At 40.6% G+C, this 17,589-nt stretch overlaps 1 protein-coding gene across 2 annotated transcripts in view; it reads right to left on the bottom strand.

Annotated features, from left to right (window-relative positions):
* Positions 1-17,589, bottom strand: part of side-VI (sidestep VI) — a 597,055-nt gene that overhangs the window by 19,799 nt on the left and 559,667 nt on the right. For both annotated transcript variants that reach the window (XM_072300563.1, XM_019052193.2), the window contains one exon: positions 6,764-6,970. In XM_072300563.1, coding sequence (XP_072156664.1) covers positions 6,764-6,970 — 207 coding nt within the window. The remainder of the gene's footprint in view (positions 1-6,763; positions 6,971-17,589) is intronic.

Genomic DNA, 17,589 nt, shown 5'->3' with positions numbered 1-17,589 from the left:
CTTATTTTAGACCCAACGAAAATAATGCAGCCTCAAAATACCTATATTTTCAGAAAAGCTGCAGACAAAATTTTGACATCCGAATGCGAAGTGAACATTACATATTTTTCAGAGCATATTCGTCAATATGAACTAAAACCACGTCACCGAAAGTTCACATGAACCAAACGTATAGGAACTTTTTGCAGATGGGAGGAACCCAGAGAGTCACCACAAACAAAGAGGGTCCGTGGGAATCTTCACTGAAGAATGGTTTGAGGGATTTTCCTATCTCTAAAGGTCCAGTTACACGACCAAATTGAGCCATCCAATTGGGCCTCTCATTGGTCGCATCCTCACCTCAGGTCATTTTCCACCAATCAGAGCTTCAATTTGATGGCTCAATTTGATCGTGTAACTGGACCATATAAGGGGTCTACGGGGCCAAAGTTTTTACAGACAAATTTTGCTCAATACATTGAGACCGCGCTTTTTAGATGTTCGTTGCCAATTTTACGGCAAAAATTCTGAAAAAATGGAGACTTGATTTTCTCATCACAAGTTAAGTTTTCTCCCATATTTATTCTAGGATTTGGAAATTTTTGCAAAACGCACCTGCTTGAGGCTAACCTCTTCCCAGTTTCTTAGCTTGTCGCTAAACAAGACAAACTAACCTTTACATCATTTCCGGTTTATATTGACGAATATATTGAATATCGACCGGTATGTGACCACCCACGGCTGCAAGAGTGCGAGGAGGTGCCAAACGAGTAAGAGGTACCTCGTTCATCGAAGATTCGAGTCCGAACGAAGTTTACTCTCCGCGCGAACGTTGATATTTGGCACGGGATCAAAGACGTCGGGGAGGAGGCGCATTGCCTCGGGTTACGCGAGCACCATAATTCATGACGTAAGCCCGGTACTCCATCCCCACACGAGCCCTGCACAGCGTCGAGCAATACACGCAACAGGGCTCAACTCAAAACGCACCGGTGTGGTTACGCCAGAGCGACGACGAATGTACGGAGGTGCAACGAACCGATCGAATCGACGGGATGTGTATCGTGTCCGGTGTCCACTTCCGTTCTCCGAACAGCGACGAGTTTTCCCCGCCCGGAAAAAAGCAAAACCGAACGTAATGAAAATCGGGTTTTTGAGAGTAAAATCTTGGCTCGCCGCTGGCGTAAAAAAAAGGTGAAAGAGAGGAGATTGGAATTTGATAGGTTTAATCGTCGGTTAAGAGGAGGAATGTCGGTAGGAAACGCGAGTTCACCATCGTTGTTGGCAAAATGCTCTGAGCGTTTTAACAATGGAGGACCTTGGAGGACAAGGCGCATAAGTGCAGTTTTTGCTATCTTGAGAAATACGCATTTGAAGTTTCGAAATTACGTGGATCTTCATGGCGGAAAGAAAGTTCAAACTGACTTTTTGATGCTTAAAAATTGGAATTTGAGAGCGAAGTTTTCACAGTCTATTTAGACTCATTTAGACTAGTTTTACTTCAAATCATTAATATCTCATTTTCCCAAACACTGCATTTATGCACCTTGTTCTTCAAGCTCCACAATGAATGTACACCCTATTTTAAAATGAACCTATAAAATTTGACGAGAAGTTTTTAGAGAGGATCGCTCGGTTCCTTCGTCTTCAAAAAATGATTCAAACCATAAATAACTTGAACTCTGTAATTAGTTGACGATTCCATAGGTAATAACTGACCGAGACGTCTGCTCTTGAAAATTGATCAGGAGACATGCCCCTTTCAGCAGTAATTGTCTACTATCCCTTGACAAATTATATGGTTATTTCGATTGCATTTTGCATCAAAGTGAATTATAACTAGAGAATATTAAAACGAATACTCTTAAGAACCTACTTTCGATATACATTCGAGGACAAATATTTTCAAATAAAAATAATTTCTGGCTCGTTTACCTAGCCGGTTACCGGTAGTTTAATAAATCAGATTCAGGGTGTAATATGCACAACGGCGAGTTGTTTCACAGTGTGCGGGGTAGCTCACAAAGTATTAAAAAAAGGAGAGAAAAGAGAGTGCGGAATCATAAAAACTGCACTGACATCAGAATTTAATTATCATTAAATGCGCCCGAAAGCGCTTCATGATTTTCCATCTTTTTAATAATGTAAGCTTTTGAATTTTCAATAAAACAGTTTGCCATTGCGCTGTTTATGGCTCACTGCTCATGCTGGGGTACATATAAACCACGCTCCGCCTCCATAAACTGTCACACAAAATTCGTCGTAAAAGATAAGCGCACATATTTATAAAAATATTAGATTAACCTCATTGTTCGATGAGTTTTTAGCGGTCGGTTGGTCAAGCTCCCTGCTCTGCAAAAAAGGTGGCGACTAAGTTGAACAATTTTTCCTTTCACCCGTGAAAATTCACTGACTTTCATTGTGGATGAGGCTTCATGCACTCGGCGCGATTTAGTGAGTTTTCTTCTTCTTCTTCAATGGAAATTTGAATGAAGTAAGTGAAGAAGGCGACGAATAAATTCGAGTTCCAACAAACTGTTCCAATTGGACCGCGTTAAGCAGAAAGGAACCAAGCCACATCAGCTATTGCAAAATTTAACTGGACAATTTGATTTTTTACATTAAAACGGTTGTGCGGATTTTTTTTTTTTTGCAAATTTCAGTGAATTTTCTGCATAGTAGAAGGCAAATTTTTTGAAATTTTCAAAGGAATCCGCACAATGCTCTCCTGTAAAAAATGAAATTGCCCGATTAAATTTGGCAATAGCTGGTGTGGCGTGGTTTCTTTCTGCTAAACGTGGTTCATTACGATGTAAGTATGTACATTTTGCGACATGCACTTTAACACCATTTCGATAGCATGATCCATTCTCAGCACCCCCAAGTAGCTCTGTAACAAACTTAAGGCCTTGTCTCCACGGGACGTTTCCATAGGATTTGTCCCAAGTTCGAATCGCAGGAATGAAACTTCTGGGATCTTTCCCAGTTACCGTCTCCACGAGTCGGGGCTCATACAGTCCTGCGACTAGTTTGCGCGAGAAGATAAATTAGTTAAAGTCGAGTATTTAACCGGGATTAAAATAATAATTGCACTCAATTGACAATTAGATACATTATTTTAACCAAACAAACATTAATAATGGAATAATAAATAAAATATCGCAGAATTCGTTTTCACTTCTTCTTCTCCTCTCAGTGGGTCCTAGGGGCACAAGTACCATACTTGGTACTGGGAACTCAATATTTTTCCCAACTTCGTACGTGGGATTTTTCCCAGGGACAAATCCCATGAAACATCTCGTGGAGACAAGGCCTGATGCACGAGTGATTCAAATCCATCCCTCCTCTTTCTCATCTGTCCCTCTCTTCCAATTAAGAGATCCCTCAAGAGAGGTACAACTTGAGTTTTTCCCGAAGATACCGTGCAGCAACCACAAATAAGAGCCAAGTGAAAATTGTAAATTATTTCCGGGGGTCCTCTTGTTATTTAGTATTCACGGAAATGTTTTATTGTCGAATCGGGGACGGAAAGATGGGTGACATGACAGCTTCATTGTTGTATTGATCGGATAATGTTAACACGACCTGGTTTACTGGTGGGACCGAATTTAAATTAAATTTGCATTTATGTAAATCTTGTTTCTGCTTTCTGACAAGGATTCTTAGGCGACGCTCCAGATTGTTGACGGGAAGCTAAAAACACGGCTTGAAGTTTTACGAGTGTTTACGCTGTCGGTCTCTCGCGACTAAACGTTGTACCCACTAAAAACACCGAATACGGTCAAGCATTGGGAAGTTCGTCGCATTGAATTTTTTAAAAGTGCTTTTAAAATCGGTCAGGTAAAATCCTGTTTTACATTTTAAGGTTGCGACAGCATTGCGAAAATTGCATTACTTACGATATTATGTCAAGATTTATAAATGGTTTACAGTCGGCGGGAGAATTCACATTTGAATCACATTTTCAAATAACCGTTTCGACTGTTTACTTTTTTTAAGAGAACAAACTTCAACGCGAAAATCTTTATGGAAATGTTCCCCTCACAAAATATGCTTACAATTAGTTTGTTTCGCCAATTTTCAGGGAATGGCATTTGGCATTTTTTAAATTTAAAAGGGAAATATGACAGGGAGTGAAGAAGTCAAAATATTTGCAGTTTTGTACTTTCGAAGGGAAGATTGATGAAGGCGCAGCGATACAACTATTCGTTCATTATGGATGTCCGTGTTGCGCGTGCGCGAAATTGAAGGCGCGAGCGCGAGTCGTGAACTCTCAATGCTCCGATTGCACCGCTATACCTATTATGCCAATGAGGTATCGTTCGGATTTGGGAGAGAAATTAAACAAATGAGGCTCCATTACGTCACTCCTATCTTTGGCTATGTTCCTGACCTAGCCCTTAAAGCACCACTACAGATAAGATCAACGTAACTAACACAGCATGGTATGGGAGCAAGGGAAAGGATGCGCGTTGATGACGGCGCAGAGATACAACTATTCGTGCTTGATGGATGTCCGTGTCGCATCTGCAAAATTGAAGGCGCCATGGCGCGTGGCGTGAACTGACATTGCTCCGCTCCATACTGCCTATGAGGTATCGCTCGGATTTGAGTTAAGAAACGGTGCCTGATTACGTCTCTCCTATCTTCGGTCGTAGTGACACTCGATTTTTATTTATTTCAATTCAACGTCTAAATAATTTTTTAGGATGCAGGACCCGTAGGCATTTACGAGTTAAAGGGTGAATATATACAGATTTTAACCATCTTAAGGCATCTTTGACGAGCCTGTACGGATTACAAGCAATGCATTTTAGTGAAAAAAAACTAGACCACCAGAAAAGAGATCGCACTTAAATTTCAGTCTCCGCTATTTAAGTAAGCACTTGCATTTCAAAAGAAGCGGCTGCTAAGTCACTCCCACTCTATTTTTCTATCCTTTTCATTTTTTCTCACATTTTCCCCCTTTTTACTGTCAAAATGGCGCGTTGGGTACAAACATATTCTCCGACAGAATTTGTCAATAAATCCTTTTTCCTCTCCGTGATGTAAGTATGCCCGGAATCATACATTTTTCAAATACCTAAACTACGAGTATTCTTATGACATCACCCCTTTTTGCTTGCGGAATTCTGAATTAAAGTTTGACTCCATTGAGTAATGACTATTTCTGGCTCATTTTGGAAAAAACGTATGATTTTATGGATGAGCTAGTTTCTCATTGCAAATTGTAGTCCGAAAGTCCGATCGTGCTCTCAAAAGGTGGCAACGGTGATTTTACGAAACTTCCATCAACCACACCACAGTCTGAGCTTCCCGCATGTAGCCAAAGGAAGGAGAATCTCAAAATAAAATCGGTGATTCTCTTTTCGAAACCCTTTTCTTCTTTTTGTTTCCAACTCTACTCCTCCAACTATACTTTTGCTCCGGGTTAGAAGTTGTTTCAATCTTTACCTCGAGGGATACCGTACGTGGACGTGTGCCCGCTCCATCGATACAAAAAAGCGACCGTTGTAAAACTTCGATCGTAAGAGCTACATTTCCTCGCTATCGGCAGTAGTTCGAACGTGACGTTGTTTTGCCCGCTGAACTTTCTTTTAGAATTGAAACTAAAAATATGAAACTGTTTTGCCTGTTAGGAGAATGCTACCGCATCTGAATCGGCGAACAAAAGGGAGGGAATGCATAGAGATTATTGTAAATAGTCCAATGAGTCATGGAAAAATCGTGCTTTGGTGGTTGAACCTCAGATATTAGCAAAATTAATGAGATTAGTCAGAAACGCCAAGTTTGTACGTCCAACAGTGATGGGAATATTATTAGAAAACGTGATGGATGGAGCGATGATGCTAGACGTGGGGCAATTCAGAGACAAATTGATGTTTTACCATCGATATGAATTGAAATTAACATGGAAGAAACTCAGACATGTATAGCTTTTCAATGAAGTAGATAGCTCTGGAAGCGTCCATAGAAGCTCTTACTTGTTCAATCACGGCCGTAGATCTCCATGACCATTCACCATGACCAGGAGCTAAACAAAAGACTGTCTAGTTTTCTTGTCTGAGATATCCATATTCTCGCCACAGCGGGTTGATTATTGACGTTGATAGACAAAGTGATATGCACAGAAAACAATGACGTTGATAGACAAAGTGATAGGCACAGAAGACAAAGGGATAATGGAGCAATCCTATTGGTTGAAACGGGTAGTTTTCATTCAGATTAAGGGGGTAAATTGTAGATTAAAAATATTGGATCTCTCGTGAGTTGTCGTGAGGAAGTCGTTTACAGCTCATCTGTCCATTGCTTAGGATCGCTCCATTTTCCTTCGTCTCCGTTATCTATCACTTTGTCTATCAATTCGTCGCTCTCCTGACGTAAAGGCGTAACTACACTCTGCAATGAACCCTGCCATCCATGCAACTTACTGCTTTTCCGGGCTCATCTCAATGTGATAGGATCGCTCCATTTCCCTTCGTCTCCGTTGTCTATCACTTTCTCTATCAATTCGTTGCCCTCCTGACATAAAGACGTAACTACACTCTGCAATGAACCCTGCCATCCATGCAACTCACTACTTTTTCGGGCTCATCTCAATGTGTAGTTACGCCTTCATGTTCGCCAAGCGGCGAATCTCAATAATCAGCCCTTAGAAGTTCTCGACTGGAAGCGTTAGTCTAGTGCATTCTAGACGACGGTGACGTGTGAGGAGTTGCGATAAGGAGAGGGTTGGAGGGCGGGAGGCGGGAGGCGGGCGGGGAGAAAAAGAGGAAATACTTACAGTGCATCTCTATGGAGACGGAGGCGGAGAGCGGTTGACTAATGTTGTTATTGGAAGCTTGACACGTGTAGACAGCCCCCAAGTCGGATCTGTTGAGTCTGCTTATCGTGAGTTGATTATCCTTCACGTCCGGGTAAGCCGTCTCCGAGTCGGAGGAGTCCACCATGGCCTCACCCCTCCACCAGATGACCGATGGCTTCGGCTTCCCTGCAACAATCAATTACCATCCGGGAATTAATTCCGATGAAATCGAGATTAATCAAAAGTGTCCCTCGCGTCAGTCCTCGGTCAAGTGATTGAAGACGCCCGACCGAAGCGCCGCGCCGTCCGAGACGCTCCTCACTTTCCGATGCGAGTCCAGGCTCGAGAAAAATCCCTCACGTTAAAACCCTTTTCACACTATCAGACTATAATCGGATAGCGTTAGCCCTAGTTTAATGGACTTGGGTCTTGCAGATCGAAGGTTCGCCATAAGGAGATGGAATTAAGCATGGACCTTACGTTAGAAATTCGAAGACGAAGGAGACAAAGAAGAGAAAAAAAAGGAAGAAAAAGAAGAAGAACAAATAAGAATGGAAAGAGTTTGAAGAAGAAGAAGAGGAAGAAAAAGGAGAGAGAAAAATAAGAAGAGGAAGAAAAAGGAGAGAAAGAAAAAGGAGAGAAAGAAGAAAAAGGAGAGAAAGGAAAAGGAGAGAAAGAAGAAGAAGAAGAGGAAGAAAAAGGAGAGAAAGGAAAAGGAGAGAAAGAAGAAGAAGAGGAAGAAAAAGGAGAGAAAGGAAAAGGAGAAAAAGAAGAAGAAGAAGAGGAAGTGCAAGGAGAGAAAAATGAAGAAGAGGAGGAACAAGGAGAGAAAGAAGAGGAAGAGGAAGAACAAGGAGAGAAAGAAGGAGAAGAGGAAGAACAAGGAGAGAAAGAAGAAGAGGAAGGAGAAGACGGATGAGAGGAGGAGAATAGAGGGGGAACCTAGGAAGAAAAAGAGGTAGAGGATGAGGGCATTGATGAGAGAGAGGATGAGGGAAAGGACGAAGAAAAAAATTATTCTGATCTTTGGTCCTCTTCTCTATCACTAATTTTCATTAATTCTTCTTCTACTACTACTCTTTCTTCTTCTGCGTCTTCTTCTCAGCTCCTTCAGATACGTCGATGTATTCTTTGCGTAAAAACAAGTAACCGTAGCCAGCGAGCGAGCGCTGCTCCGTGGGAATCTTTGTAAGATTGAGAGACACCAAATCGCCTTCAATTTTAAGCATATGCAACACGGATAGTCTTGGAGCTGGTTTTTAAAAAAAGATTAAATATTTTAATTAGTTTACTTTTGAGGAAATAAAAGAGAATTGCAGATCGTTAAACTTTGCAATTATTGATTTGCACATTTCTTTCATTTGGCGATGGGGAAAAGTAATTCCGACGCAGTCGCGACTCTCTGGGCCTACCGGTACTTACAAATTCATGACAAAAAATGGAAAAAAGAGAGAAAAAAATTAATCAGAGGGCTCGTAAGTGATGATTTTTTTTTCAAGGCGGCAACGCTGGCATGATTGAGTTGAAAACCGAAAGCTTGGAGGGATCAAGACAGAGGCTCAAGAGCCGGCTAAAAACGAGGAGAGTGAAGAGGGAGGTGTCGTTTGTGAAACATTCTCATTTACTCAATTGCAGCATATTTCAATTGAGCCATGGCAGTGCGGAGAGTGTTTTAACGCAGATTGCACGCCACGCAACTGCAGCACTTTGCCCGTTGTTCCCCACCCGAGCTCCGGCCCGCGCCGAGCTGTGCGTAAAAGAAGGAACAAAACCAGGAATTCCAACCTCCTCGTCGCAATCAAACGCGTTTGAGTGGAAAAAAGCTCCACTTCAATTGAAACTCCCAGGCATTCCGCCTTCCTCAATCGCCCACCTTCCGCAACTCCCTGGTTTCCAGCCAACTTCATCCGCAACTTGAAACGTCTGTATCGTCCAAATATTTTATAGTCGTGACTCGAATCAAAATTATACTAACTAGACGGTTCTGCACCCTGGCCGCTACGCGGTCCAACCCTCGGGGCGATGCGCCCCCCAAAGGCCGCTTCGCGGCCAGCAAAATCGTCGAAATCGCCCGTTGGGCGGATAATGAGCGAATCATTTTAATTGAATAACAAAACAATGTTTCAAAGAAAAATTTCCCGCCTTACAGTATTCTTGATGACTTTCACCTTACTCTGAATTTGGATTCCATTTTTGGAAGTCGACCGTCACAGGGCCACATATACCGGGACCGTCACAGGGGGTCCATGACTAAACAAATGCCTCTGAAAGTAAAGACCTACTCTATTAAAACTCTGATCTTTGAACTCCCCCTCCTCACCCCATTCATCGAGCGTCCTAAAAATGATTTTATTAGAAAAGAGAGGATTTTTTTATTACGATTATATTTTTTTCAGAATAAAAATCGTATGAAGTAGTGAGTTGAAATTCAGCCTAGTTTCTACTTCCTGTTTTCATCATGCATCATTCAATGGGCTGCATATCAGTACCCCAGAGCCACAAGGTACCTAACTTTATTTTAGTTTTTTCGAAAGATCAGGGTAAAACGGCGCGTTGAAGCACCATTGATTCCAGTGTAAATCACAATTTTTGAAACTCATAACCGGGGTAAGACAGGGCTACCAAATTTTCCACATATATGTAGCCGGAATCATTGATGGAGATTTTGAAAAAGCCACTTACTCGATTTTTCCAAAAATGTGAGTTAGATACCTTTTAGCTCTGGGCTACTGATATTATAAATGGAACAGAGCTTGTTGTTTTAAAAAATGTTCACTTTATCTGGGTGTCCACCAAAACTGGCTGGAAAAAACTAAGTACTTTTACATTACATTTTTAGCACTTTTCCGAAGAATTCAGTACCTCATGAGAAAAAAAATTGCATTAATTATTTGGTGCATTTGAGTTTCTGCTATTTGATTATATTTCTTACCACTAGTTTATTTTTAACTCTTCTATAAAAATTATCAATTTGCTAATTACAATCCTATAATTATAACCACACTACAACTATGCGGTCAAAGCTGCAGCAGCGGCAAAGGAGACCCGACAAGGCCAGCACGAAGGCTGCTTCATATCGCATTGCTAAGGCGCAACGATACAACTATTCGAACACTCCGGAATGCGTGAGGTATCACCCCTCAATTGAAGGCGTTTTCAAAACTGCCAACTTTCCATATCGGGATTCTTGTGTCGCATAAACTTCGGACCATAAGATAAATGAAATGACTAATCTTACGAGCTAGTGCAACAGCTATGCGTACCGTATATCTGCTTGTTTTCATTTTTTGTTCATAGCTTTCAATCCAGTTAATAACGAGCATGTACTTTGCTCGGATATTGACGGTGTAGGTCGAAAATCACATAACTCGGTTTGCAACGTCGCAGACTTCCTGTCATACTTTATTTTTTAAACGAAAAACTACTCAACGGCAATTCTTTAAAACTGCTATAATTGTTCTTCTCTGTGCGAAGAAAATTCTGCAAAAACTTCACGGAATAACGTCAATTTGTTCTCCTTTAAAAAAATAACATTGAGGCGGAGATTTTCAGACACCGCAAACGAGTTTTGTGATTGCCGACTTACACCGGCGATATGTTTTCGTTCTATTCAAGCTTTTAATAGGTACACCTTTTTCACTGTCCTTTCTTTTATTTTATGATTTGAGTTCCTTTTATTTAGTTATATTTCTTGCCATTTGTTTATTTTGAATTCTTCTATAAAAATTATCCATTTGTTAAATACAATCCTCGCTTGAGCACACTTAAAATATGCGGTCAAAACTGCAGTATCGGCAAAGGAAACCCGAAAAGGCCAGTGTGGAGGCAATGCTTTCTAAGGCGCAACGATACAACTATTCGAACTCTCCGGAATGCGTGAGGTATCACGCCGTAATTGAAGGCGTTTTCGAAACTGCCAACTTTCCATATCGGGATTCTTGTGTCGCGTAGATAGGGTGTCTACTAAAATTGGCTGACAAATATTAAGTACTTTTACTGTACTTTTTCAAAACATTACCAAAAAACTCAGTGCCTCATAAGCTGAAAAATGTGGTATTTTTTGGTACCTTTAAGTGACTAAATTCGAAAATTGTCGAAATTCGCACGCAAATCGCTAGAAAAGTGACGTAGCCAGGAACTTCGAAGCTCATTGGTAGAATGAAGATTAGACTGGTTTTATCGATCTAGCGGGAGAATACCGCACTGAAGATAATTATTCTGCCGTTCTAAGCAAGAACACCGTAAATCCATCAAGATTTTCCGCGTTTTTTCGAACTTAACGCTTTATAAAATAAAAAACTGTTTTGTACTTGTTACAGTTTGTAAAAACTGTTTTACTTACGCGCCTCACATTTTCAGGTTGAGTTCTCAATAGTATTTGAGAGTGGATTCTGTGCGAATATTGTCCCAAAGCACACGAGTTTTTCTGCTGTGATACATTGCCTCCAAAAAGTTTAAAATGGCGTTTACGGCGTTTTTGCATTGCACGACAGTATTGCGCAACGGATTGCATATTTTTCAGGCTGTTTTAAAAAATGTTGTGCCCCGCGCCACTAACTCATCATCAACGCTTCTCAGAGCACAAGAGAAAACCCTCTTACAAAAATCTTGTGGCGGAGAGCAAGACGAACAGCCAAGTATGGGAAGGCTTAAATCTTTCGGTGAAGTATTTCCTTAATCAAAACAAAAGCAAAGAGTTTGGGAGAGCGGAGCTCGGCCCAAGTTGCATCTAAAATTCGAAGCAAAGTTTCGAAGACGGACCGGACTCGGCCGAGGAGCAAACGGAGGGAGTTCCGACCTTCTTAAAAAGCGCGTATCTGTAGAGAAATCCCAAAGGACATTACGCGGTTTCTCCCTAAGCCCCGGTCCCGTCGGCAGCTCATTCTAATTATCCGGCGGACGAGGGCTGAATCTGCGGTCGCGCCGCGTCGCGTCGAGATTCGGCGATGACCGTTTAGCGTCGCTGTCTCCCTAAACGAAAACAACATAACTCCGAATGTAAACCCAGTGTTGATAGGTGTTTTTTCCCCGGGAACGGCGTTTCTCCTCGAAGGATTTCCCGCCTGGCTCTGATATATTCCGGCCCCGAAAACTCCCGGAATAACTATCGGTGACACTATCTAGATAATGAATTACCGACTTTTAACTTTCGTCTAATCAAGTTTAACCCTTTTGTCCTCCGGTTCCCTCGTCTCGACGTAAATTGATTAATGCGGCGGGCGCGGGGTAGCGGCTAGCTTCCGCCCGGAGTGATGTGGCGGTGGAATACGCCGACCAAATGACAAAACCTTTCGCTCCTGGTCTTACAAGCCGCGCGCTTTCCAACTTTGAACGGGTCTGTTGGGGGTTTATCACGGCCGACGCAAAAACTGACCCATTCAATGATTGTCGGGCTGGTCAAAATCCAGACGACATTTTTCTGCTTATGAGGCCCTGAGTTTTTAGGAAAGGTTCTGAAAAAGTACAGTAAAAGTACTTAATATTTGCCAGCCAATTTTAGTAGACACCCTAGCTATGCAATACAAGAATCTCGATATGGAAAGTTGGCAGTTTCGAAAACGCCTTCAATTATGGCGTGATACGTCACGCATTCAAATCAGTACGAATAGTTGTATCGTTGCGCCTTAGGAAGAATTGCCTTCACACGGGCCTAGTCTAATTTTCATTCTACAAATGAGCTTCGAATTTCCCGGCTACGTCATTTTTCTAGCAATTTGCGCGCGAATTTCGACAATTTTCGAATTTAGTCACTTAAAGGTACCAAAAAGTACCACATTTTTCTGATTATGAGGCACTGAGTTCTTAGGAAAAGTACTGAAAAAGTATAGTAAAAGTACTTAATATTTGCCAGCCAATTTTAGTAGACACCCTATCCATGCGACACAAGAATCTCGATATGGAAACTTGGCACTTTCGAAAACGCCTTCAACTACGGCGTGATACCTCACGCATTCCAAACAGTACGAATAGTTGTATCGTCGCGCCTTAGCAAGCCTCCATGCTGGCCTTTCCGGGTTTCCTTTGCCGCTATTGCAGATTTGACCGCATATATTAAGGTGATTCGATGGACGCCATATTTTGTGTCAGAACGGCATGCGATATATCGCATCAATTGGTTCGATTTTTTCAGCTACTCGTCGATTTTCTCCAATTTTGAGATCGCAATTCTGTTGTCAGGAGACTAAAGCACTCACTTGCCAATTTTAACAAAGAAATTCAACGTAATGAAGGCGTGGTTTTTTTAGAGAGAAAATATCGCATTCGATACTGATATCGAAACTGCACTCGAATGCGATATTTTTCCTCTAAAAAAACCACGCCTTTATTTCGTTGAATTTCTTTGTTAAAATTGGTAAGTGAGTGCTTTAGTCTCCTGACAACAGAATTGCGATCTCAAAATTGGAGAAAAATGGCGAGTAGCTGAAAAAATCGAACCAATTGATGCGATATATCGCATGCGGTTCTGACACAAAATATGGCGTCCATCGAATCACCTTAAGTGTGCTCAAGCGAGAATTGTACTTAGCAAATGGATAATTTTTATAGAAGAGTTCAAAATAAACAAGTGGTGAGAAATATAACTAAATAAAAGGAACTCGAATCATAGAATAATAGAAAGGACAGTGAAAAAGGTGTACCTATTAAAAACTCAAACATGACGAAAAATATCCGTGCAAATTATACGCTCGTTATCAACTGGAACGGAAGCTATAAACAAAAAGTGAAAACAAGGAGATGTACGCATAATGCTGCACTAGCTCGTAAGATTAGTCATTCCATTTATCTCATGCTCCGAAGTTTATGCGACACAAGAATCCCGATATGGAAAGTTGGTTGCTTTGAAAACGCCTTCAATTGTGGTGTGATACCTCACGCATTCCGGAGAGTTCGAATAGTTGTATCGTTGCGCCTTAGCAATGCGATAGTAGATTAATGTTGAAGTAGCCTCCAAGGTGGCCTTGTCGAGTTTTCTTTGCCGCTGCTGCAGTTTTAAATATGTTATCCCCTCTCCGCCATTTTGTTATTGAGCTGGCATGCCCTTTGAACGGACTGCCACAACTATACTAGAACTCTACAGGCAGGTCAAAAGAAAGGACGCTCCCTATTGGCTGAACGCTTACAAGAATAAACTTAATGCAGGTCATGATGAACATTTCACCACGTGCAGGAGAAGCGGCAACAAGGCTGGATGTTTGATGTCATCACTCTTGTTTAAGTGCAGTGACGATATGACGCACGCTCGTAAATAGCTCGAGCGCTGAAGCAAACATAGGCTGCATACATTCTCTCGTAAAATTACTTGGCGGTGCAGATAAATGAAATTAATTACAGCATTTTATTTTAATTTAACCCATCATCAGCACAACTATTTTAATGAATTTTCTCTCGCCAGAATGCTGATGCATCTTCGGGGCTCCCATGCGCGGCGGGGGATCAACGCTCCCTCGCCTTGGCCCCGAGTGCGTCCGCTGTTAAAATGGACCGTTAAATGGAAGCTTTTTCTTTAAAAGTCCTCTAAGTGCGTACTTTGTTCCCAAGCTCTATTTTAATATACCTTAAATTTCTTGCATGCAACTACCAACTACACTAAGCTGCTTTAGCGACCGCGTGGTTTGCATCAGATTGTTGTTTCGTAAGGACAGCGTAAACTAGAGACGCTAGTAGTACCACGTCAGAGAAAAGCGATATATCGACGGCGTAAGTCCGCAATCACACATATCATTTGCGGTGTCTGAAAATCTACGCCTCTAGGTTATTTTTTTTAAAGGAGAACAAATTGACATCATTCCTCGAAGTTGTGGTAGAATTTTCTTCGCACAGAGAAGAAAAATCACGGTAGTTTTAAAGAATTACCGTTGAGTAGTTTTCCCCAGTCTAGTGTGCATTACCACGGATAAGATCTAAAAAAAGATCTAAGATACTTTTATTTCCTCAGGACCACCATTGAGGTCATTTCATCTTCTGTTGTGCATGGCTCCCTGGGCTCCTTGAATGCCCTGAACGACTAAATTAAATCCACATCCGTTCGCTAAACAAATAGGATCTCTAACAAGGAACCTGATATAGTCTTCCTTTCAAAAAGCTATCGATTTGGGTATTTCTCAGATCTCTAAGGTGTGACATTGAAGTCTTTGAAAAGAGACTACTAGCAAAGAAGGATGTCACTTCAACAGCCGGGGTGTCCATAACAACGTTCAAGAGGTGCCGTGCAGATCTTCAATATCCAACATGTTACCTCAGCAACTTTTTCCCCAATAGACTTTGAATTTTAATAATTCTGTTGCATGACTGATAAACATAACTTTCCTTGAAAAGTGTTTAATAAATTACTTGTACATTCCACAAAACACGAAAAATTGACAAACTAAAAATTAGGCAGATCTAAAGTATTTTTTATGATGTGTCCCTGAGCGATTTGCGAATCGGATGAATTTTGCTGCATAACGCTAACGATCTCCTGTAAACACTTAGCTCTTGGAAATAGGTTTAGCCTCTCAGAGGTAGCTAGTCTCATCAATAATTGATAAAGCGCGGCAGAATATAGCAGAGAAGTGCATTAGACGGAAGTGCAGGTATGAATCGGTTCTGGAAAAGGCGTTACATAGCGAAGATGATTCTTCGAACGATTTAATGCGCTTTGAGCGATAACCCTGTTCATCGCTTGCACTTTACTCCCACGTTTCATCACAGGGGATTTCGTCTGGATACTTTTGAGTCCTCAGTTTTACTTCGAACCCCACTATTTATAAGTTGATCGATTCTTGTTTTATGTCATCCCATCTTTTAAAATTCTGTTCGAGGGATTGCATACCTTTGTTGCCACCTAATTGGATGTGATTCAACACGCAGATTTAACCTGCATAAATATTCTTCCATTAAGATTCTTGTAGCAGGCAAGTGTTTTTGCTAAACTACATACATTTATTTTTAGTTATATTGGTAGATTCTTTTTGCCTATGCAATAGCCAACTTCCAATGCAAATATCATGAGCAAATCGTAATCGGTTAAATAATTCCCTTGATGGAATTTTCATCAAAAAGACGTAACTCTAATTCTGAAAGTTTAATACGTTTCTGACTCAAACTATCCGTCATATAATTTTGACATAAAATTCATTTGAAATCAATTTACGACTTCGTGCGACTGATTTTTCGGACTGGCATTGTTAGAATGGTGACACATTTTAACCCAAAGCAATCCGCAGTTATTAAGATAATATTATTCCTTCTCTCTTAACTGATAAACAATTTTCATAAGAACATTGCTTTTCGGTATAGCTGGAGATAAAAAGACGGACATTAAATTAAACTTCAAGTAAGAAAACTTACACTACACGATCAATTGTCATTTGAACTCTGTTTTATTTTCGTGTCATCTTAGAACTTTTCTGTGAGCATAGTTTGACATTCTGAAGCTGCAGAACAATCATCAAGAAAGTATTTTTTTAATTGATAAAGAGGAACTGAGTATCTCGATCGGCAAATTAAAGTTTACTCCGTTAATGATCTCTGAGCTTTTTCTTCTCTCGTTTAAACTTTTTTCTTTTGTTTGCCTGTTGATTCAAGTCCAAGCGCGCTTTTGGTGTTTAGTCTCGTCAATAGATTCCTTTTAATTCCAACATTCATGAGCTTTTACTTATCTGAACTCTTCTTACACATTTTTCAAGCATATTTTCTCCGTGGCTTCATCATCTTCTTTCCTAATTTATTGAAAATTCATTCCAATAGCTTTCTATAGAGCTCTCTCATCATTCTTTCTTATTGGTTTTGGCAAAGTTTTAACTACTTTTTAAATCGCTGCAATCAAAATCATTGTCTTGTGAATATAAGATAACATATGTTTGACTTTATATTCTTCGGTATGAAATGAGACCGTCTAGGAGAGGTAGAGAAATATCGATGACTAAGGAGTTAAAAAAACGCGTACCTCTACTGCAACGTTTCAAAATCTCGGATAATGTTTAATTTTATGAGGAAAAAACCTAGGTACCAATACACCTCCGGTGAATTTTTGGTGAGGTAAATAGAACAAGTAAAGAGGATTCACAGAAAATTTCAATACAGCATTTCGATTACTTTTCTGTAAAAAAGAAAAGTAATTTTAAAAAAATCTGCAACCTCGCAATCGTAGACTGCCATCTTTTTTTACTTGAGCCATCGATACTCCAGATTTTACGAACAGTAATATTTGTGCCCTCGTGAAAAATGACTAGTACGGTAATCCTTAAAGCAGGCTTATGCCATCGTTTACTCTTGTGTTGGGTAAAAATACATTAAATTCGTAAATTAGATACTCATTTTTAGAACAAAATTAGGTAAAATTCATGTTAAGGGTAATTTTCATGCCATTACAAAAAAAAAAAAAAAAAAAAAAAAAAAAAAAAAAAAAAGTCGTCATCCACTGATTTGTCAGACTTGTTACTTTGAATTTTAGAACGAGTATTAAATGTTTTACAGTCTTTTACCCATCTGCATTTAAGGTATTTTTCAGGTGAAAGAGGTGGTAAATCAAGTCGACTGGACGCCACTCAATATCAGTCTACTTTTTTCCCAACTGAAAGCAATCCATCAGTTGGCTTGTACATAAATACTCTACTTTTCACGTATTACGGGATACGGGGCGTTAGTGGTTGAGCGCAGCCTAAGGAACGACGCGTGCCATGAAAATCGCCTTCAATTTGAATCGATACTCCGCATTACACAGGAGTTAAAATAGTTGCTTCCGCACTGCAAACCCAACTAACATGGAGGCTTGTGGTGCCGCACTGCGCCGCGCTGTAGGACTGTTCGTTAGTAGCCAGGTT

This window comes from Bemisia tabaci, chromosome 5 (genome assembly GCF_918797505.1).
Source record: "Bemisia tabaci chromosome 5, PGI_BMITA_v3".
Lineage (NCBI taxonomy): Eukaryota > Metazoa > Arthropoda > Insecta > Hemiptera > Aleyrodidae > Bemisia > Bemisia tabaci.
The sequence above is the reverse complement of the archived record's forward strand: the minus strand, read 5'-3'. Positions and strand labels throughout refer to the sequence as shown.